This window comes from Pagrus pagrus (assembly GCF_965226575.1).
Source record: "Pagrus pagrus genome assembly, chromosome: 12".
NCBI lineage: Eukaryota > Metazoa > Chordata > Actinopteri > Spariformes > Sparidae > Pagrus > Pagrus pagrus.
The window spans coordinates 207,820-231,346 of NC_140196.1; the positions used below are offsets into that span (position 1 = coordinate 207,820).

A 23,527-nucleotide genomic window follows, 5' to 3' on the forward strand; every position below is an offset into this window, starting at 1 on the left:
GTGTGTGTGTGTGTGTGTGCTGGGTGTGTGTCTGTGCTGTGTGTGTGTCTGTGCTGTGTGTGTGTGTGTGTGCTGGGTGTGTGTGTGTGTGCTGGGTGTGTGTCTGTGCTGGGTGTGTGTGTGTGTGCTGGGTGTGTGTCTGTGCTGGGTGTGTGTGTCTGTGCTGTGTGTGTGTCTGTGCTGTGTGTGTGTGTGTGTGCTGGGTGTCTGTGCTGGGTGTGTGTGTCTGTGCTGTGTGTGTGTCTGTGCTGGGTGTGTGTGTGTGCTGGGTGTGTGTCTGTGCTGTGTGTGTGTCTGTGCTGTGTGTGTGTGTGTGTGCTGGGTGTCTGTGCTGGGTGTGTGTGTCTGTGCTGTGTGTGTGTCTGTGCTGGGTGTGTGTGTGTGCTGGGTGTGTGTGTCTGTGCTGGGTGTGTGTGTGTGCTGGGTGTGTGTCTGTGCTGGGTGTGTGTGTCTGTGCTGGGTGTGTGTCTGTGCTGTGTGTGTGTCTGTGACTACAGATGAATTAAATGTAAATATATATACATCATGTATTTAAATAATAACGGAAAACGTTCGTCTTCATGTGCTGAATTTTCCGACTGTAGAGAAGGACTGTGAAGGCAGCACCAACTGACCGTCAACCGTCAGGCCCGTGAGGACTGACGGACATCCGTTTCTGATCATTGACTGTGGACACACACAGGCAGACACACACAGACACACACAGGCAGACACACGCAGACAGACACACACAGAGATGGATGGTGGAGACAGGCGGTTGGATCCACTTCAGAGTTTCACTGTCAACAGTTTCAGACTGGACCCTGAAAAATGGCGGGACCTGGTGTCAGAGGAGGAGAGTCAGGTGATGTTCAACAGCTTCTTCAACACTCAGGACTACTGGACCCTGTTCATCTGTCAGCATCCACAGTCTGGACTCTCTGTCAGCCTCCACTTCCCAACAAATGTCCAAACTAAAGTCATCTGTGTCTCTAAAACTGGACCTGGAGTTCTGACCAAAGAAAACACCAGAGAGAGTTTAATCATCCAAGAAGTTCAGGGAGAGGACGCCTTGAGCTTCATCATCGCTGTCTCTGAGCAGGTAACAGCTAAAGCTAACTGTCAGCTCGGGCTAATTCAAGCTAATGCCAAGTGTGAAGATATGGCTAACAGTAATATAAAGGCTAGCTAAGCTAAGGCTAACATCAACTGAAGCTAAACTAAGGCCAACAGTCATTGAAGTCATGGAAACAGAATAGAAGCTAATATGAAGTCTATCGGTGTGCTAGCTAAGACAAATGTAGTTAAAATAGGGCTCAAGTTAAGAATGACATTCACATCAATGCTAATTGAGCTAATGGTCCAACGTCGAGGCTGACTGCATAAGGCTAGGAAAGTTAAGGCTATTTTAGGTAAGCTAAAGCTCAAGCTAATTTTAAAGCAGTGTCAGCTAATGCTAATTCAGGTCAAATGTGCAAGAATAAAGACAATTTACATTATCAAAGCCAGGTAAACTAATTGAGCTAAAGATATTTCAGGTAAGTTGAGGCAGAAGTAAAGTCTTGTCTCTCCCCTCAGGTGACCTGCCCGTTGCTTAGCAACCCAGAAACCAGCAGTACCTGGGCAGCAGGTGTGGCTGAGGAGGCTCTGAGGTTCATGGAGAGACAGAAGAACGAAGCGCTGGTGATGAAGGCTCACATAGAGGGAGAGACCTTTCTACCTCATCCTGACGCTCTCCATGACGACGCACTCCATGACGACGCTCTCCATGACAACGCTCTCCATAACGATGCTCGGTAAGACAGACAAATGTAAGATAAACATCATCTCTGTTGGCATCCAGCTGAGGCACCATCTGAACTAAAGCATGCTGTCATCTCTCCCTCCTCTAACAGGAAGCTGTCAGACATGGAGCTCCTTCACAGCTGTGATTCGACGATCATAGAGTGGGCGGAGCTTGTGTCAGAGTTCCTGAAGCAGCACTCGTCTCAGCCGGTTCTGGACGGACTGAAGCCGCTTCCCTCAGAGGAGTTTAACTTCTGGAGGAACAGACTGAACAACCTGCACTTCATCCAGCAGCAGGTGATGATGTCACACTGACAGCAGGTGATGATGTCACTGGGCCACAGCAGCCTGATTGGGTCCAGCTCTGTGTCTTTGATGCTTTGAGGTATAGAAAGTTGTCTTTACAGATTATTGTTCTTCTGTTTGAAGGGTTTGGGGTTCAAGCTAGAATTAACAGGTTTGTTACTTTAACAAAGATATTCTTAAACCTTCAGAAAATAAACAGAGGTTTGGTGTAGAGTCAGCACCGTCAGAATTGGATGATATCAGCCTAACAGACTGGACTGACACATCCCAGTTTAAACCAGTTCAGTGTGACCACTGAGTGACTGCAGTTGCTCCTTGAGAACAGAACATAAAACATACTGATATTAAACAGCCAACAGACACAAGAGTATGTAAATATGTTGATGAAGGTTCTCAGTCATTCAGGTCCTGGTACCTCTAAGTTCTGTATTGAGTCAACTGGACTTGTTTCAGTTTGTTGAAGATGTTTCACGTCTCATCCAAGAGGCTTCTCACTTCTAACTAACTGAAGGAGCTGCAGGCTTTTAACCCTGTGTGGGGGTGTCCTTATATAGTGTGGGGGTGTCCTTACGTGATATGGGAGTGTCCTTACAGAGTGTGGGAGTGCCCCTACATAGTGTAGGAGTGCCCTTACAGAGTGTGGGAGTGTCATTACACCGTCGTTAAGGACTCGTGTGAGCTCTGAGTTTCAGAGTCATTAGGGCCACTTCACTTAGAAGTATGTAACAATACAAAATATATAAATAATACATGTATAACTATCTTAGATTGTTTATTTCTTGTTGATGTTTGTTCAGCTGACCAGCAGCAGAGCTCAGCAGGTGGCGTCCATCGTTCAGAAAGCACAGAGCGTCTACTGGTCCACTCTGAGAGACATATACGGAGACGTCCAGGAAGGTAGACATCATCTGTCTGTGACATATCTCCTAAAAACTCTGACACACAGCTGACTGTGATGTCCTCCTCAGGTCTGAAGGAGGCTGAAGATGTGACTCTGAATCTGACTCGTCTGCAGGAGAAGCTGGAGCAGGTGGAGCAGGTGGAGTACCAGCAGGTACAGCTGCTGTCTGATGTCAAGTTTATGAGCAGGTCACTGGTACAGCCTGATTAGGCTCAACAGACCTGATCCTGCACTGGTGTTCGGTGTGACATCATCACTTATGTTTGATTGGCAGCTGGGGGCCAACATGGCTGCTGTGATGGAGGAGGTGCGTCAGGTGTGGATCCAGTCTGAGTTCTACTGTAAACCCGGTAGGATGGTGGTCCTGCTGCAGGAGATCTGCAACCTCTTCATCCAGATGGTACTGACAGAGAGAGAGAGAGAGAGAAAGTGTGTGTGTGTGTGTGTGTGTGAGAGAGAGAGAGAGAGAGAGAGAGAGATCATCAAACCCTCCTTTATCCTCCGCAGAGCAGGAAGTTCCTGCGTGTAGAGGAAGTGATGCATGGTCTGGTGTCAGACCCTGGTCCAGTCCTGGATGATGTCAGACTGGTGATCCAGACTCTGCAGACCCTCAAACAGGCCTACAGTCAGTGCAGGACTCAGCTGGAAAGTCAGAACCAGAACCAGGTACAGCTGCAGACCACATGACACATGCTCCTGGGATCCTCCTGCTTCCTGTCGTTCTTCAGACTTTAGATTTGAATCAACCTGAACACCATCTACACATCACCTGTGAACACCATCTACACATCACCTGTGAACACCATCTACACATCACCTGTGAACTTTCAGAGTTGTTGTTCTGACTTCAGGGAACGTCCATGTGAATTTTCCCAGTTGTAAAAAAACGAATGTCTGATACAGATTCTACTGTGTGAGTCCTGCTGCTGAGGCTCATTGGACGCCTCCGGGCATCCGATACAGATGCCCGAGCCACCTCAGCTGGCTCCTCTCGATGTGGAGGAGCAGCGGCTCTACTCTGAGCTCCTCCCGTGCGGCAGAGCTCCTCACCCTATCTCTAAGGGAGCGCCCCAGCACCCTGCGAAGGAAACTCATTTCGGCCGCTTGTATCCGAGATCTTATTCTTTCGGTCACGACCCAAAGTTCATGACCATAGATGAGGGTAGGAACGTAGATTGCCTTTCGGCTCAGCTCTCTCTTCACCACGACAGACCGATACAGCGACCGCGTTATTGCGGCCGCCGCACCAATCCGCCTGTCAATCTTGCGCATCTCTAGGCAGGAACTAGGGCTGCCCGATAAATCGAGTTTTCATTGTCATCGCGATATGAACGTGCGATAAACACATCGCAAAAGACTGCCTGACACGCGATGAATAAGAAAAATCATTTTGTTTACATGCGGCATGCATGCACCGTGAGCTTGCTAACATTTAGCCTATCAGATGGAGCCCTGGATACAAGGGCCAATCAGATGAATCCCCAGCTAGCCGTTAGCTACCCTGACAAAATTAATCGGCATCAGTTTGGTGGTGATTGCCAGGTTATGATGGCTGAGGGAGGAGAGAAAAGCGATGAAAACGGTCGAGGAAGAACAGCACTTCTGCTATATGGAGTTATTTTGGATTCAGGAGAGACGACGTTGTAACGTGGGCTGGTGAAGGGGAAGGTGATGGTCCACTTTAGTGCGGCAACGCCGGGTAGCTCCGGTTTCTCAAGAGACGGCAGGCGACATTGGGGGTTTCCGCACGGCACTTTTATTCATCACACTGACCATGCCATGCCAGGTCTCTAAGGCACTAATGTTACAGGCATCCGTGCAAACGAACACACCCACGTTCTTCTGCCGACAGTTTACAAAATAAAAACACATTAAAAGGGAAGTCTTTGCTCTGTTAGCGGTATCCTTTCTCATGAGGAGCGGAAGTACACCTGCTCTTCTTCATCGTACAGGTTACATTACCCATTAAACAAAAGGAGGCGCCACCTAGTGGCGCTACATTAAATAACTCTGACTGTTACAACGTGTTACAAAGACAGGTACTGTGTAAGCACATCAGCACATCAGGGAATGTGGTACATGTCTGAAACCTAACAAAGTTAATATGCTGGTTTTCTTGGCCAAGAACTTGTGTTAAGGGAATAACTAAGGTTGTAACTTGACCTAAAGGGTAGACATGTTTTCCTGATTTTATTTTCTCTTGACTTATTGGGCCGGCCCTGCTCTATTTCAGTTCATACTATAGATCTCTGCACCTTGTTAGGCAGAGTCAAGGGCCTTGATGACTGTGATGAGAGACATTACAGTTAATATAAAGTGCCATGTTTAATTTATATTTATTTAATTATGTAAGTTGTTTCCCCCTGGATTTTTTTTTATTTATTTCAACTCTGCATGGTAAGAGATGTTTTGGTTGAGTTTACAAGAACATAGTTTAAAGGGAGCAGGGGAAATTAAACTTTAATTTCATATAATTATAATGTCTTATTTAAATTAATGTTCTGCTTAATTGGTTGGGTATTCATGTGCAGTTTGTTCGATAAAAGCATGTTCAAAATAATTTATTTCATTCTTTATTCAGTGGGCATTGGCTATTCAATGTTTCGGGTCTATGTTAGCTGTCTACATATTAATGCGGAAACACTATTATTAACTGTATAGTTAATAATATGCAAACTTCAATATTTGTTTATTATATTATTATTATATATTTGTTTATTATAATATATTATTAATATTTATCGCAAGTTATATCGTCATCGCAATATTGAACAGTGTTATCGCACATCGCAGATTTTCCTCATATCGTGCAGGCCTAGCAGGAACTCTCCCCCAACCCGGAGGGAGCAAGCCACCTTTTTCCGGTCGAGAACCATGGCCTCGGACTTGGAGGTGCTGATTCTCATCCCAGCTGCTTCACACTCGACTGCAAACCGCCCCAGGAGATGCTGGAGGTCCTGGCTCGATGGAGCCAACAAGACAACATCGTCCGCAAAAAGCAGGGATGAAATCCTGTGGCTCCCGAATCAGATCCCCTCCGGCCCATGACTGCGCCTAGAAATTCTGTCCCTAAAAATAATGAACAGAACCGGTGACAAAGGGCAGCCCTGCCGGAGTCCAACATGCACTGGGATGAGGTCTGACTCACTGCCGGCAATGCGAACCAGGCTCCTGCTCCGGTCGTACAGGGACCGTACAGCCCTTAGCAGACGGCCCCCGACCCCATACTCCCGAAGCACCTCCCACAGAATGCCACGAGGGACACGGTCGAATGCCTTCTCCAAGTCCACAAAACACATGTGGACTGGTTGGGCAAACTCCCATGAACCCTCGAGCACCCTGCGGAGGGTATAGAGCTGGTCCAGTGTTCCACGGCCAGGACGAAAACCGCATTGTTCCTCCTGAATCCGAGGTTTGACTACCGGCCAAATTCTCCTCTCCAGTACCCTGGAATAGACTTTACCAGGGAGGCTGAGGAGTGTGATCCCCCGATAGTTGGAACACACCCTCCGGTCCCCCTTTTTGAATAGAGGGACCACCACCCCGGTCTGCCAGTCCAGAGGCACTGTCCCTGACTGCCACGCGATGTTGCAGAGACGTGTCAGCCAAGACAGCCCCACAACATCCAGAGACTTGAGGTACCCGCCACTGGGGAGCTTCCGAACTACCTCAGTGACTTAGGCCCAGGTGATGAATGGATTAACCTCTGAGTCCCCAGCCTCTGTTTCCTCTATGGAAGGTGTGTCAGTGAGATTGAGGAGATCCTCGAAGTATTCCTTCCACCGCCCGACGATATCCACAGTCGGGGTCAACAGCTCCCCACCTCCTCCGTAAACAGTGTTGGTGGAGGGCTGCTTCCCCTTCCTGAGGCGCCGGATGGTTTGCCAGAATTTCCTCGAGGCCGACCGGTAGTCCTCCTCCATGGCCTCCCCGAACTTTTCCCAGACCCAAGCTTTTGCTTCCTCGACCGCCCGCGCTGCAGCACGCTTGGCCTATTGGTACCCGTCAGCTGCCTCAGAAGTCCCCCGAGCCAACCAGGCTCGATAGGACTCCTTCTTCAGCTTGACAGCATCCCTTACTTTCGGTGTCCACCACCGGGTTCGGGGATTGCCGCCACGACAGGCACCGGAGACCTTACGGCCACAGCTTCGAGCAGCCGCGTCAACAATGGAAGCGGAGAACAAGGTCCATTCGGACTCAATGTCCCCAGCCTCCCTCGGGATCTGGTCAAAGCTCTCCCGGAGGTGGGAGTTGAAGACCTCCCCGACAGAGGGTTCCACCAGACGTTCCCAGCAGACCCTCACAATACGTTTGGGTCTGCCAAGTCTGTCCAGCTTCCTCCCCTGCCAGCAGATCCAACTCACCACCAGGTGGTGATCAGTTGACAGCTCAGCCCCTCTCTTCACCCGAGTGTCCAAGACATATGGCCGGAGGTCAGATGACACAACCACAAAGTCGATCATTGACCTCCGGCCTAGGGCGTCCTGGTGCCACGTGCACTGATGGACACCCTTATGCTTGAACATGGTGTTCGTTATGGACAAACTGTGACTAGCACAGAAGTCCAACAACAGAACACCGCTCGGGTTCAGATCGAGGAGGCCGTTCCTCCCAATCACACCCCTCCAGGTAACACTGTCGCCGCCCACGTGAGCGTTGAAGTCCCCCAGTAGAACGATGGAGTCCCCGGTTGGAGCACTCTCCAGTACCCCTCCCAGGGACTCCAAGAAGGCCGGGTACTCTGCACTGCCGTTTGGCCCGTAGGCCGAAACAACAGTGAGAGACCTATCCCCGACCCGGAGGCGCAGGGAAACGACCCTCTCATTCACCGGGGAAAACTCCAACACATGGTGGCTGAGCTGGGGAGCTATGAGCAAGCCCACACCAGCTCGCCGCCTCTCACCGCGGGCAACTCCAGAGCAGAAGAGAGTCCAGCCTTTCTCAAGGAGTTGGGTTCCAGAGCCCATACTGTGCGTGGAGGTGAGCCCAACTATCTCTAGCCAGTAACGCTCAACCTCCCGCACCAGCTCAGGCTCTTTCTCCCCCAGCGAGGTGACATTCCATGTCCCCATGGCTAGAGTCACCGTCCGGGGATTGGGTCGCCGGGGCACCCGCCCCGGAACAGCCACCCAAATCGCACCGCACAGTTCCAAACATGACTTCAATCAATCATCTGCCGGTCGTGAACTGTTCAGGAGGAGCTCCTTAAATCGTCTCTGTACACCGTGAACAGTGTCAATCATCTGGTAACCGGGGTAACAGGGCTGTAAACTAGCGGTCGCCATTCGCCAAATGCGACTAAAATATTCCCCTGGCGACTTAATTTTGGAGGGATACATGCCACTGGGGTGGGTAAATGTTTGTCCCGATGGTCGTGCTCTTGCAATAAATTATGCATGATATAACAAAACATTGTAGTAGCTGTAAACTGATAAATTATGACGGTAGCAAACGTCAAGCTAAACTGGTGATTTGTTGTGTGTCACACTGAAGTAGCTCCCCCGATGTCACCGCTGTAGAAAATAGTTCCCCCGAAGCAACGTAGCATGCGCGTCACCGCTCTTTAAAAGTTTGGCGCAGTGAGTGAGACTCGAGCGCAGCAATGTGGCGGCATATTCCCGGTTTGATTGAACCAAAGAGGAAAAATACAGAGGAGATAGGTGGAAAGGAAGGTGACAAAGAAGGCGAAACATCGACGAAAAAAGCAAAAGTGAGAAAGTTCAGTGAGAAGTGGAAGACTGACAGGGAATGGCTTCAGTACGACGACTCGACAGGTGTCATGTTTTGCTCCGTCTGCCGGACACACGCCAAAGAAAAACAGCGCGGAAATTCATTTGTGGTGGGCAACAAAACGATGACGATGACACTCTGTCAGATATTCTGATTATTCAACTCTGCTCCCCAGACATAAAAGACTTTGATCCGAGCACAGCTATGATGCTGTGGCACGAGAGCTCAGTTAGAAGCAGACGGCCTGACTATATGGATGGTGGTGCAAAGAGGGTGTCTGAGAGGGTGTCTGCTGAAGACAGTGAGGAGGAGTTCTGATTAGAGATGCATACTGGATCGGATTGGTCTGTTCTGATGAGTAATTAATGAGTGTTTCCTTTGTCACAGTTTTGCACTGTTAAAGTTTTCAATTTGCAATGTTTGAGATGAAATGAATGAAATTCAATTAATAATATTAAAATGTATTTCTAAATAATACTTTGGCCTCTTTTCTAAGCATGTACTGCTATATAATACTGTTATCTCAATGAAAAGTACTGAAACAGATGTATATGCAACAAAAAGAGGCAATTTATTATTTGGCCGGTAAAAAATTTACTTGGCCGGTAGATTCTTTCATCTACCGGTCCCCTTGGCAGGTGAGCCAAAAAGTTAGTTTACAGCCCTGCATGGTAACATCAATATGTGATCAGTCAGACAATCAGAAGCAGTTAACTGTTGAAAGTGTCTCACACAGAGCTGGGACTTTCCTTCACACCTGGTCTTCTCTCACCTGGACAACTTCCTGACACGACTGCACAGCATCCAGGTACACACACACACACACACACACACACATCATCTGGAACCAGAACCGGAGGACCCTGCTCTGTAACAGGACCGCCTCTTCATGCAGTCCTCTGTCCTGATTGGATAAAGGAGGCAGGGCTGAGACACTCAACTTTAAAACATCTGTAATAATCTGTAATAATTGATGAATTGATTATATTTGTAATGTAGAAGATGAACAGACACAGAAAGAAGCAGAAAATGGAAATATTTATAAACTATCAGCGAGTAAATGTCCTCAGTTACTTTCAGAACCAGTTTGTGTTTGTAATTCCTCTGTCATCCTGCAGGAGGTGCTGTGTGTCAGTCTGCAGCTGCATCAGCTGGATCAGACAGTCCTGTCCGGTGTCAGCAGCAGGATGTGGACTGACGTGGTTCAGGACGTGTATCTGGACTTCCTGCGTCATGTGACGGCTCTGTCCCAGTCCAACTGTGACCCCACTGACCCCGACGACCAGGTGACTTCAGCTTGTATGTGAGAATCCTCCTGTTTGAATCTGAGCTGTGTGTGACGCCTCCTCCTCTTTTTCTCAGAGCTTTGAGCTTCACCTGGATCAGTTTCAGGTTCAGGTGTCAGACCTGGACAGACAGCTGGTGTTTGTCCTCAGCAGAGCCTTAGAGGACTGCTGCGTGTCTTCATCTGCAGCAAAGGTACGAGTCTATAACTCCTCCACACGACAGCAGCTGCAGGGAGACGAGCTCCGTTCTGATCTGGTCTCTGTTTCAGCTGGTGCAGATGTTCAGGCTCATCCTGGACCGTCCTCTTATCCAGGATCAGCTGCGTCCTCACCTAATCCGGCTGGTGGAGATGGTCCTGGTGGAGCTGGATCAGACCGAGCTGCTGTTCTTCAGTCAGAAAGAGAAATCAGAAACATTCAGCAGGTTCTGTCCGTCTGCTGCAGCCAAACTCTGCTGGACTCAACAGCTCCGACTGAGAGCTGAGGACGCTCTGAACAGCTACAGGACTGTCCAACACCTGTAAGACCTCAGATTACTGTCCAACACCTGTAAGACCTCTGATTACTGTCCAACACCTGTGATTCCTCAGATTACTGTCCAACACCTGTAAGACCTCCGATTACTGTCCAACACCTGTGATTCCTCAGATTACTGTCCAACACCTGTAAATCCTCAGATTACTGTCCAACACCTGTAAAACCTCAGATTACTGCCCAACACTTGTAAATCCTCAGATTACTGTCCAACACCTGTGATTCCTCAGATTACTGTCCAACACCTGTAAATCCTCAGATTACTGTCCAATACCTGTAAAACCCCGGATTACTGCCCAACACCTGTAAAACCTCAGATTACTGCCCAACACTTGTAAATCCTCAGATCACTGTCCAACACCTGTGATTCCTCAGATTACTGTCCAACACCTGTAAATCCTCAGATTACTGTCCAACACCTGTAAAACCCCGGATTACTGCCCAACACCTGTAAAACCTCAGATTACTGCCCAACACCTGTAAATCCTCAGATTACTGTCCAATACCTGTAAAACCTCGGATTACTGTCCAACACCTGTAAAACCTCAGATTACTGCCCAACACTTGTAAATCCTCAGATTACTGTCCAACACCTGTAAAACCTCAGATTACTGTCCATCACCTGTACATCCTCAGATTACTGTCCAACACCTGTAAAACCTCAGATTACTGCCCAACACTCGTAAATCCTCAGATTACTGTCCAACACCTGTAAAACCTCAGATTACTGTCCAACACCTGTACATCCTCAGATTACTGTCCAACACCTGTAAAACCTCAGATTACTGCCCAACACTCGTAAATCCTCAGATTACTGTCCATCACCTGTGATTTCTCAGATTACTGTCCAACACCTGTAAAACCTCAGATTACTGTCCAACACCTGTAAAACCTCAGATTACTGTCCATCACCTGTGATTTCTCAGATTACTGTCCAACACCTGTAAAACCTCAGATTACTGTCCAACACCTGTAAGACCTCAGATTACTGTCCAACACCTGTACATCCTCAGATTACTGTCCAACACCTGTAAAACCTCAGATTACTGCCCAACACTTGTAAATCCTCAGATTACTGTCCATCACCTGTGATTCTTCAGATTACTGTCCAACACCTGTAAAACCTGAGATTACTGTCCAACACCTGTGATTCCTCAGATTACTGTCCAATACCTGTAAAACCTCGGATTACTGCCCAACACCTGTAAAACCTCAGATTACTGCCCAACACTTGTAAATCCTCAGATTACTGTCCAACACCTGTGATTCCTCAGATTACTGTCCAACACCTGTAAATCCTCAGATTACTGTCCAATACCTGTGAAACCTCAGATTACTGTCCAACACCTGTAAAACCTCAGATTACTGCCCAACACTTGTAAATCCTCAGATTACTGCCCAACACCTATAAAACCTCAGATAACTGTCCAACACCTGTACATCCTCAGATTACTGTCCAACACCTGTAAAACCTCAGATTACTGCCCAACACTTGTAAATCCTCAGATTACTGTCCAACACCTGTGATTCCTCAGATTACTGTCCAACACCTGTAAATCCTCAGATTACTGTCCAATACCTGTGAAACCTCGGATTACTGTCCAACACCTGTAAAACCTCAGATTACTGCCCAACACTTGTAAATCCTCAGATTACTGCCCAACACCTATAAAACCTCAGATTACTGTCCAACACCTGTACATCCTCAGATTACTGTCCAACACCTGTAAAACCTCAGATTACTGCCCAACACTTGTAAATCCTCAGATTACTGTCCATCACCTGTGATTTCTCAGATTACTGTCCAACACCTGTAAAACCTGAGATTACTGTCCAACACCTGTAAAACCTCAGATTACTGTCCAACACCTGTACATCCTCAGATTACTGTCCAACACCTGTAAAACCTCAGATTACTGCCCAACACTTGTAAATCCTCAGATTACTGTCCATCACCTGTGATTCCTCAGATTACTGCCCAACACCTGTAAATTCTCAGATTACTGTCCAACACCTGTAAATCCTCAGATTACTGTCCAACACCTGTAAATCCTCAGATTACTGTCCAACACCTGTAAAACCTCAGATTACTGTCCAACACCTGTGATTCCTCAGATTACTGTCCAACACCTGTAAATCCTCAGATTACTGTCCAATACCTGTAAAACCTCAGATTACTGCCCAACACCTGTGAAACCTCAGATTACTGTCCAACACCTGTAAATCCTCAGATTACTGTCCAACACCAGTAAATCCTCAGATTACTGTCCAACAGCTGTGATTCCTCAGATTACTGTCCAACACCTGTAAAACTACAGTTTATGATGTGTTCAAATACAGTCTGTGTGTTGTGTTCAGGTGTGTGGACTCAGGTGAGTCCCAGCTGGTGCTGCAGAGGTTCCAGAAGGTTGTGGACCTCCTGCAGGACTTAAGGGACCAGGTGAGGTCAGACTGGAGCCATCAGCTGGACTCAGACTGTGGATTCATCATGGAGCAACCTCTGATACAACACAGCCAGCAAGGCATGCTGGGAGTTAACTGCAGCCACAAGGTCAGTCAGAGGAAGGGTGGAGCTGCAGCCTCCACTCACCTGTCTGCTGCTGTTACCTGGGAGAACAGGAGCTCATTGGCAGAGTAGAGTCCTCCAGCCTCTGTTTATTATATGAATGTATGAACCAGTAGCATGTGCAGACTCACCTGCTGCGTTCATGATGTCACACAAAGATGTTTTAATGGCTGCGTGCTTATAAACTTCACACTGTGGAGCATCATGGACACTGAAAAACACTGTGTAACATACTAACATCCAATATTTAAATGTGTAGGCTGACAAGACAGAAAAGTTTTGACATTTAAAGGTTTTTGTAATGTTTCAACTTTCAACATAGAATTATCTCTGAAACATCAAAACTTTAACTTCCACACATTCTTCAGTTTTTCTTTTTAAGGCAAAAGCTACAGTTTAATTAGTTCAACATTCAGGGAACATGAAGACTCTCAGCTTCTGGTTTTATTCAATTTTATTTATAATTTTACAAACAAAGTCATGCTTACAGGCTCATTACCTCATTCAAAGTGTGTGTGTGTGTGTGTGTGTGTCCAGCTTGAGGAGGTGCTCAGGGAGCTCAGGTGTGTGAGCAGGGAGGCAGATGTGGAGCTCCACCCCAACACTGCTCGACTCCTCACCTGTAGAGATGACATCACTCAGACCTACCTGAGCCTGAGTCACATGGTGTCCTGCTACAACCAGGTACACACACACACACACACACACAGGTCTGACAGTTAGATGGTGGTGAAGATGAAGGTGGAGGTCATTTGACAGGTTTGGTCCTCCTTCAGGTGGTGAGTGACGTCCTGCAGGTGGAGCGTCCCCTGATCCAGGACCAGCAGCAAGACCTGTACCAGACTCTGTCCAAGCTGCAGACAAACACCTGGAGCTGTGAAGGTGACACGTCACATGACACGTCACATAACTCGTCACACAACACGACACGTCACATAACACATCATACAACACAACACGTCACACAACACGTCACATAACACATCACATAACACGTCACATGACACGTCACATAACACAACACGTCACATAACACATCACACAACACAATATGTCACACAACACGTCACATGACACGTCACATAACACAACACGTAGTGCTGGGCGGTATGACCAAAAATGAATATCACGGTATTTTTCAAAATTCTAACTGTTTCACGGTATATGACGGTATTTTTTTTTTCATGCATAATCAGGTGCTCACAGCATTTTCTACTGGTTGAGAGAGGAATTACTGCAGTAGATTGACTTAGGATGGCCTATTTTACTGTCATGATGAGGGAATTTCATTGTTGTTGCTGTGATGCCTCTTTATGTGCTTTCATTCCTGTCAACCATCCATTATAATTGTTTACATTGTGATCTCGTTGATCTGCTCTGTACATGCGACATCTATTGCACGTCTGTCCGTCCTGGGAGAGGGATCCCTCCTCTGTGGCTCTTCCTGAGGTTTCTTCCGCATTTTTTTTTTCCCTGTTAAAAGGGCTTTTTTTTGGGGCAAGTTTTTCCTCACTCGAATCGAGGGTCGAAGGACAGAGGGTGTCGTCTCTGTACAGATTGTAAAGCCCTCTGAGGCAAACTGTGATTTGTGAATTTGGGCTATACAAATAAAATTTGATTTGATTTGATTTGATTTGAATATTGTAGAATAATTCCACACTAGTAGTAATACAGGTTTGCATGGTCCCAGAAAATGATGCTGTTTACAAAGAAGAGGCACTCATGATTCTAATGAAGTGAGGAATCAGAATTCAAAGACAATTACAGTCAAAATACAAAACTTTTACTGTGCAAATTTCACAAACATCTTTTATAAAACCAATACAAAAAGTAGTGCAACTTGCAATAATTATACTTTTGCTTCAAGTTCAAGCCCAGGTACATTACACAGTATTCAAGTAAATCTAAAAAGGAAATATAAAACAAGTGTGACTTAGTGAAGAGGCCGCGGCTCCAAAAGAGACGTGACGGTACATGTCATGATGATGACGTGTGTTTTACCCCTGGAAAATGACAAAGTTACGTTTTTCTCTTAGTTACATAATCGCCATTAGTAAACGGGACACTGTCTGACTCTTTCACTCGCGGGGAGGGAGGCTGTTTATGGGGGAAAGTTCACTGATGTCTCGGTCGGGAGGGCTGACCATCACCGCGACAAACAGTTGGTGAGATAAAGTTTTTTGCCGGGGACAGACGCTGTTTTTCGGGCAGAAATAGTCGGTCGGACAGACACTTCTTCACGAATAACTGTGGTATTTTTTTCCTCATATAAGTTGCCAAAGACACGACCAGTTACTACGTTACTGTTGTTTGGTCCTGTAACGTTGCTTTGTGGGACATTTATCTTTATTTTGTTGAGTGAAGGATCTGTACAGTTATCAGACAGTGAACACCATTAGACCGACACGCCCTCGCTTCGTGCCGCCAGCTTTTTTTTTACCAGCTCCTCCTTCTCCGCTGTCTCTGTGCTTGCAGCCATTTTCACTCTCAGGCAGGTGCGATGACGTCATCGACAGTAGGACGGTGCTGCGCAAATCTCTACCGTGGGCCAAATTTTCTACCGTCTACCGCGTATACCACGCAGCCCTAACAACACGTTACATGATGCGCCACATGACGCGTCACATGACACGTCACATGACACGTCACATAACACGACACGTTATGGCGGTAGAATCGTGTCATAATGCGTGCGCACGTATCAACTGAACGTGTCACGCGCGTGCTTTGACGACTGTGCAGCGAGCAGCGCCTGACGTGTAATGTAGTTTCCTCATTGACTTATAATGGTCCCCCTTTCACACGCACGTTCACGCGTGATGACTGCTGCATGCCGGTAATCACACATTTTTTTGCGAATGCACGCATTAACGCTCGCATGAAGATAATTGAACATTTTTGTCACGTGCTCACACGTAGGCGGAATGACGTGCACAAACTATGTCACTCGTAACAAGAAGCTGCGTGCGTATGAAGCAGCGTGCGCACGTCTGTCTGTCACTGTTTTTCCAAATGTTGTTACGCGTTTACACACACGTGCGGTCAGATTCTGTTGCGCGACCGGAAGTTGATCTGCACCGTGCATAAACGCCTCGCGTAGTTGTTCTGTGTTCCATTTTCATCCAGTAGATGGTGCAATCGATCCAATGCGAGATACAGACATACAGGCTTTTGTATGACATGATTCATTTGTTCAATGAAGACAGAGAAAGAATTCTGTTGCTGTTTCTTTTACTTTGCTTTCTCACATAAGACACAGAATCAATGACAAACATTTGTAAGTTAACCACGCCCCCCGCAGGTAATCACTTCATTGAGAACTGCTGGGACCGCTGGAGAGGTGCGTTAAGTTTGTGCACCTGAATAGCTGCAACACACTCCCGGCCGATGAGAGTCTAATTGTATATATATTATTAGATGTAGCCTGTAACGCCGGCCAATGTAATAATGTCCACAAACGTAATAAAAATCTGCAGCATTTAATGTAATAAACCCACAAATGTAATAGCCGCTGCTTACTACAAACGTAACACGCGATTTCCTACAAATGTAATAACTATTAGGTTTGTGGGAAATCGCGTGTTACGTTTGTAATAACTTCCCACAAATGTAATAATACAATGAATAATGGTCGTTGTGGTTGTTGTTTGTTTGTTTGTTTGCCTATACACCTGCTAATACTACTGACCGTATGTGCGAAATCCAGCTGCTGACTCTCCGCTCCGCTATCACACACCTGGTCCCCCGCCCGCCCCCCAAAAGTGCTTCTTGTTAAAACATTAGAAGGAATTCCAAAACTACTAGAATGGCCTTGAGCGTCATTTTGACCGCTAGATTTTAAACTCTATAGTCGCTCATGTAAATACCCAGTTGAGTGATGAATGCATTCATTGTGTCATGATATTTTTTTTAAAAACAACATAACACCGAAATGTACATTTTAACAAGTTTAATGATACATTTATCAATATTCATATCATCGCACATAGTAAACTGTAATTATTACATATATTTACACAAGATGTTAATAGATAAAACTCAGAACAAGAAAATTAACAATTAAAAGTATCTTATTTGATTATTAAACATTTTATTTTAACACTTAATAATATATAATAAAAAAATAGGCCTAATAATAATCGAAAAAGCTGGAAACGAGCTGATCTAAAACAAAAACAAAAAAAGAGCCAAGAAAGAAGTTTCGGCAATAGAACAATAAAACAACATACAATTATATAATACAAATTTGATAAACTAATTACATTAATTACTTTTAGGTTTACAATACCGTTGCGATCAATGGTCACAGTCCACGCAGATGACCTCCGCTCTCCTCGCACAGTTGCCACACACGGGCTTGTGGCATTTGCTGCAAGTGTCCGACGTTTTGTTCCGTTTGCAGCTCTTTCGGACCTGGCACTGCCTCCGTTTCTGTGTCTGCTGCTGCTGCGGTGGTTGCTTCCGCTGCTGCCCACCTTGTGCCGACTGCCGCGCTTTCCTCCGGGCTATCCTGCTGCTGGTGCACTCCTTGAATAAGATGTGGGCATTGATCTCAGCCAGGTCGAGGATGTTATAGAAGACCGCCACTAGACAGATCGCTCTCATTTCCGAGCTCTGATGGATCCCCTCCATCAGAATCACCACTGTCCAAGTTCTGAAAAATCTTCAGGGCTTCGGCAGTGTTTAAATTTCTCTTCATCCTTTACTTTTTGGACGTTGTGAAGGCTCGACTCCATCGCAGACATATCAATGACAACTAATCAATAATAACGAGTAGGCCTACAACTATATTTTTATATTCGCAAAGAAGCACAGCTGGAGACCGCTAACAAAGTTGGAGACAAGAGAGACAATGAAAGCAGCAAACCGTGCGAAAAATGTAACAATTAAACCCGGGAAATGATGTGGGGTCACTGGCGGTCAATATGACCGCTTATGGCCGAAATAGGTAAAACATATCATATTTACTTTGTCTTTTGTGTAATTTATATAAAAACTGTTTTAAATTAAAATACAGACACTTAAAGTCAGGCAGACACTTAAAGATAACAGCAGTATTGCATTTTTTCAGTCAACAAAGTTATTGCACATTTGAAAACGGTCAAAATGACCTTCTTGGCTGTTCTAGTGTTGAGGATCATCTCTCTCTCTCACCGCTGTCCATGGTGCTGAACCAAAGAAAAGGATTTTAACAAGATAATTTAACTTTTTGTGTGTGAAAAACTATATCAGTCACATTGTAATTCAAAGAAAAGAAAAGTATTTTATATAGGCTACACCTTGAAACACCTTGAAGGAGTCTTTAATGATTGAATTTTGTTATTTATTTACATCACAAATTGATAACTTAATTGTGATAATGTTCAAAGTTATTATTATTATTATTATTATTATTATTATTACACACACACACACACACACAGCAAGTATAACGGTACTGTGCTAGGTAGCCTACTCTTTTCGTGGTTCTTGGTGCTTTAGCAATATTGTTGTTGTGGCAATAAAGCAAATTTGAATTGAATTGAATCAGTAAACCTTTAGATTCTTGCCTATAGACTGATAAGTGTTGTGTTTACAAATGAGAAATACATCCAGATTTATTTTATTGCCAATGGGCAATAAAATAATGAGAGTCAGCAGCTGGATTTTGCACCCACGGTCAGTAGTATTAGCAGGTGTATAGGCAAACAAACAAACAACAACCACAATGACCATTATTCATTGTATTATTACATTTGTGGGAAGTTATTGCAATAACGATTTTCACTTCCCCACAAACGTAATAGTTATTACATTTGTGGGAAATCGCGTGTTACATTTGTAGTAGGCAGCGGCTATTACGTTTGTGGAAAATGTATTACATTTGTGGGTTTATTACATTAAATGCTGCAGATTTTTATTACGTTTGTGGACATTATTACATTGGCCGGCGTTACAGGCTACATCTAATAATATATATACAATTAGACTCTCATCGGCCGGGAGTGTGTTGCAGCTATTCAGGTGCACAAACCTAACGCACCTCTCCAGCGGTCCCAGCAGTTCTCAATGAACTGATCACCTGCGGGGGGCGTGGTTAACTTACAAATGTTTGTCATTGATTTTGTGTCTTATGTGAGAAACAAAGTAAAAGAAACAGCAACAGAACTCTTTCTCTGTCTTCATTGAACAAATGAATCATGTCATGCAAAAGTCTGTATGTCTGTATCTCGTATTGATCGATTGCACCATCTACTGGATGAAAATGGAACACAGAACAACTACGCGAGGCGTTCATGTACGCGGAGTGGTGCGCATGGTGCAGATCAACTTCTGGTCGCGCATCAGAATCTGCGACCGCACGCGTGTGTAAACGCGTAACAACATTTGTCAAACAGTGACAGACAGACGTGCGCACGCTGCTTCGTACGCACGCAGCTTCTTGTTACGCATGAAATACAATCTGCATGTAACAACGCACGCACGCATAACAAAGTAATCATGCACGCACGCAATATGACTTGATTATAACGGCATACACACAACACGTCATACTTGTGTGTGTGTTCAGGTGTGCAGCACCTGGTGGAGCAGCAGAGAGAGAGAGTGTTGATGTTCCACTCTACAATAAGTGAAGCCAGAGCCAACATGGACGCCATGACAGGCATCATCCAGGTGAGCGACCTCTGGTCGGTGTGTCTACCTGTGACAGTGTCAACACTGAGGCAGGTTCGCCTGAACACCAAGATGACGTTTGGTTGCTGTACCTACAGGGCTGGGCGGAGCTTCACTTGCTGCATCACTCAGGTGACTCACTGCTGGAGGGTGGAGCTACAGAGCAGAGCTACAGACAAATCAGAGAGGAGGGACAGCAACTGCTCAAGTTAACACAGGTAACCACAGATCACACCTGAGGAGCAGGGGGCGGAGTAGAAAAGAGAGGTGCACGGGGACAGATGCTGATGTGACCTCCTCTGTGTCCTCAGGTGAACAGGAGTCTGTACGGAGCTGAGGACTCCTCTGAGTCCTGGATCAGGTACCTGGACCACATCGACAACCAAGTCCAGAATGGACTGTTGCAGCTGCTGCTCAGATCTCTGCACTCCCTGTCTGACAACATGAACCCACAGGTACACATACCTGGATCCACAGGTAAACACATGGACCCACAGGTAGGGCTGGGCGATATGGCCTCAAATCAATATCACGATATATTGAGCAACTCACCTCGATAACGATAAATGAACGATAAGTAAAAAATTAATTATTTAAGATTCACCGTAGTTTCGTTTCCAGGTCAAACTCATTTACAATGGAGGTGCACGGGTCAACTTTTCTGTAGCATCAAAATCGCTATTTTTAAAACACTAAGAAGACTCGACACAACATGAAACTTTGCTCGTAGCATCACCAGGGTCTCTACACATGAACACGAGCATTGAGAACATCGTTTTGATGCTCGATTTTGATGCTGCAGAAAAGTTGACCCGTGCACCTCCATTGTAAATGAGTTTGACCTGGAAACGAAACTACGTTGAATCTTAAAAGTGGCTTTTTCGTCGTAATTATGCTTTTACACAAAGGTTTGACTCGTGTTCATTCACAAAATAAGCCATGGTTGCATTTTGGCAACAGTTACACATGAACATACTGGTAGCCTACCTACACACACACAGCCAAACAAGACATAAAACGACTTTTTTTTTTCTTTTTTTTTTAAATACCGAATATACCGACATGGGCAAAATGACGTCGGTTATGGTCGTAAATTTCGGTATCGGTAAATTTTCGGTTTATCGCCCAGGCCTACCCACAGGTACACACACCTGGATCCACAGGTAAACACATGAACCCACAGGTACACACACCTGGATCCACAGGTAAACACATGGACCCACAGATACACACACCTGGATCCACAGGTAAACACATGGACCCACAGGTACACACACCTGGACCCACAGGTACACACACTTGGATCCACAGGTACACACACCTGGATCCAAAAGTACACACACCTGGACCCATAGGTACAGACTTAGGTCCACAGGTACACACCTGGACCCACAGGTACACACACATGGACCCACAGGTACACACACCTGGACCCACAGGTACACACCTGGACCCACAGGTACACACATTTGAACCCACAGGTACACACCTGGACCCACAGGTACACACACAGATACATCTACTGTACTGCGTATCTTTACTGAACATTACTGTGTGTGTGTCTGTTTGTGTGTGTAGACCTGCAGAGCTCCGTTGGTGGGGGTCCGTCTGGAGCTGCAGGAAACAGGAAGTGTGTTAGAGCCGTCAGTGGGTGGCGGCCTCCTGAAGACCATCATCACTGACATTTACACAGCAGCGAGTCTGCCAGCCCGGATCTCTGTGAGTCGCCATGACAACCTCCAGGTGACTGTGACATCACTCTGACATCACACATGCAGCTGTTGTTTCTGGGAAGTAAACTAAAGTAAACCTGCGTCTGTCAGGAGTCTCTGCAGCAGAGTCCAGATCTCACTGCGTTGGAACAGGAAGTGATGTGTCACCTGGTGCAGGTGAGGGAGGAGGCAGAGCATTTGAGGGCGGGGCTGGACAGGTACTCATATCTGTGGCAGAGCAACAGGAAAGAGATGATGCAGGACTTTCTGGCCTACAGCAGACAGCTTGGGCCTGATGAGCTGGAAGCCGAGGAGGCCCCGCCCACCTTGAAGGACTTCCAGAGAGAGGTGAGACACACCTGTCCAGGTATTCTACTGTTAATCTGTATTGTCTTAATATTTGTTACTGCATCCACCTGTGTGGGTGGAGATTCTGGTCACTCTGATCTCACCTGTTGTGATGTGTTGCTTCAGATCGAGTCGCTCCACAGACTGAGCAGAGAGGTGAATCGCCTGGATGATATCATTCTTCTGCACGGCTGGCTACAGGTCGACCTCCGACCCTTCAGAGGCTCCCTGCTGTCAATTATCCATGACTGGAGACACATGTACACAGAATACCTGCTGGACTCAGTCAGTGACAGGTAAACTCACCTGAGACCGGCTGGACTCAGTCAGTGACAGGTAAACTCACCTGTGTGTTTGTGTGTGTGTTCAGTCTGCAGCAGGTGAGTCGTCGTGTTGACGATGATGATGATGATGAAGACTCCTCCTCCAGTCTTCCTCTGACAGAAACCATCCTCCTGCTGGAGGCTGCAGGAGTCCAGCTGCCTGAACACCTGTCAGCACAGCTACAGGTAGTGACATCACTCTGACAGATTGTGGTTTATGATGTCACTTCCTTCTGTGGTGTTTTGGGGCTTTCTGCCCTGAACGCAGTCTGTTTCTGTTAATAAAGTTCAGAGCTTCAAACACTGTAGCTCCGCCCACACCTGCTCTGAGACAGGAAGTCACATGACACTGTTTTTAATATTTACTGTTTAATGTTCTATTATTAATTTAGCTGACAGTTTACATGTGTGATTTACTTACCTGTGCATACACCTAAACCTCACCTGCTCACACCTGAACCTCACCTGAACCTCACCTGCTCACACATGCTCACATCTAAACCTCACCTGCTCACACCTGCTCACATTTAAACCTCACCTGCTCACACCTAAACCTCACCTGCTCACACCTGCTCACATCTAAACCTAACCTGCTCACACCTGAACCTCACCTGCTCACACCTGCTCACATCTAAACCTAACCTGCTCACACCTGAACCTCACCTGCTCACACCTGCACCTCACCTGCTCACACCTGAACCTCACCTGCTACACCTGTTTGACTGTATAGTTCCAGCACTCATCTACGCAGTTTAATGAATCCCAGCATCAGTGCAGTGTGAGCAGGTCCTACTGTGGTATCATATACACACGTTGCTTCTTCAGAGTAATGGTGCATTCAGGAGCATCATGTAGTTCACAACATTCATGTGTCTGTTTCTGTTTGTTTCAGTGTTGATGAAGAGGATGAAGAGATGTCTGAAAATGAGATTAATTAAAAAAGAAAAGATTGTTCAATGTAAACATTAAAAGTTAATGAATGAATCACAGCTGCAGTCTGTTTAAAGTGTTCAGCTCACAGAGGTTTAATCTGAAGCATCAGTGTCTGCAGTCGGACTGAACACCAGCCGTCTGACTCACCTTCAGCTCAGTCCTGATTGGTGCACAGAGAACTGTGACATCACCTTTTTCAAGAGAACCCCGCCTACTTTCAACCAGAACAGACGTGTGAGAAACAGACCTTCAATGATCGTTTCTGTTTGATATTTGACTCTGATGCGTTCACTGACATCATGTAAGTCTGAGGTCTGGGGGCGACAATAGCTCAGTCTGTAGGGACTTGGCTTGGGGACTCGAAGGTGAGTGAAAAAAAAGAATTTCCCCTTGCGGGATTACAAGTAGTACAATTCAACTTAGAAGCTCTACAAGTCATACCGCGTATTAAGAGTAAAAGTACTCTGTGT

At 46.1% G+C, this 23,527-nt stretch overlaps 1 protein-coding gene across 2 annotated transcripts; it reads left to right on the forward strand.

The window, feature by feature from the left end:
- Positions 1–582: 582 nt before the first annotated feature.
- On the forward strand, positions 583–23,113 carry LOC311267104 (dynein axonemal heavy chain 17-like). Of its 2 annotated transcripts, none has more exons than XM_084369954.1 (22): positions 583–1,081; positions 1,558–1,775; positions 1,875–2,061; positions 2,868–2,967; positions 3,039–3,124; positions 3,246–3,371; positions 3,479–3,637; positions 9,438–9,509; positions 9,820–9,987; positions 10,064–10,180; positions 10,257–10,507; positions 12,880–13,072; positions 13,625–13,771; positions 13,864–13,969; positions 19,638–19,741; positions 19,840–19,959; positions 20,053–20,196; positions 21,320–21,484; positions 21,565–21,801; positions 21,928–22,097; positions 22,172–22,310; positions 23,017–23,113. In XM_084369954.1, the coding sequence occupies exons 1-22, from the start codon at positions 737–739 to the stop codon at positions 23,020–23,022; spliced, it is 3,360 nt and encodes a 1,119-aa protein (XP_084226080.1). In that variant the 5' UTR covers positions 583–736; the 3' UTR covers positions 23,023–23,113. The 2 variants fall into 2 exon arrangements, with proteins under 2 accessions (XP_084226080.1, XP_084226081.1); XM_084369955.1 differs by having other exon boundaries at positions 21,577–21,801.
- Positions 23,114–23,527: the final 414 nt, after the last annotated feature.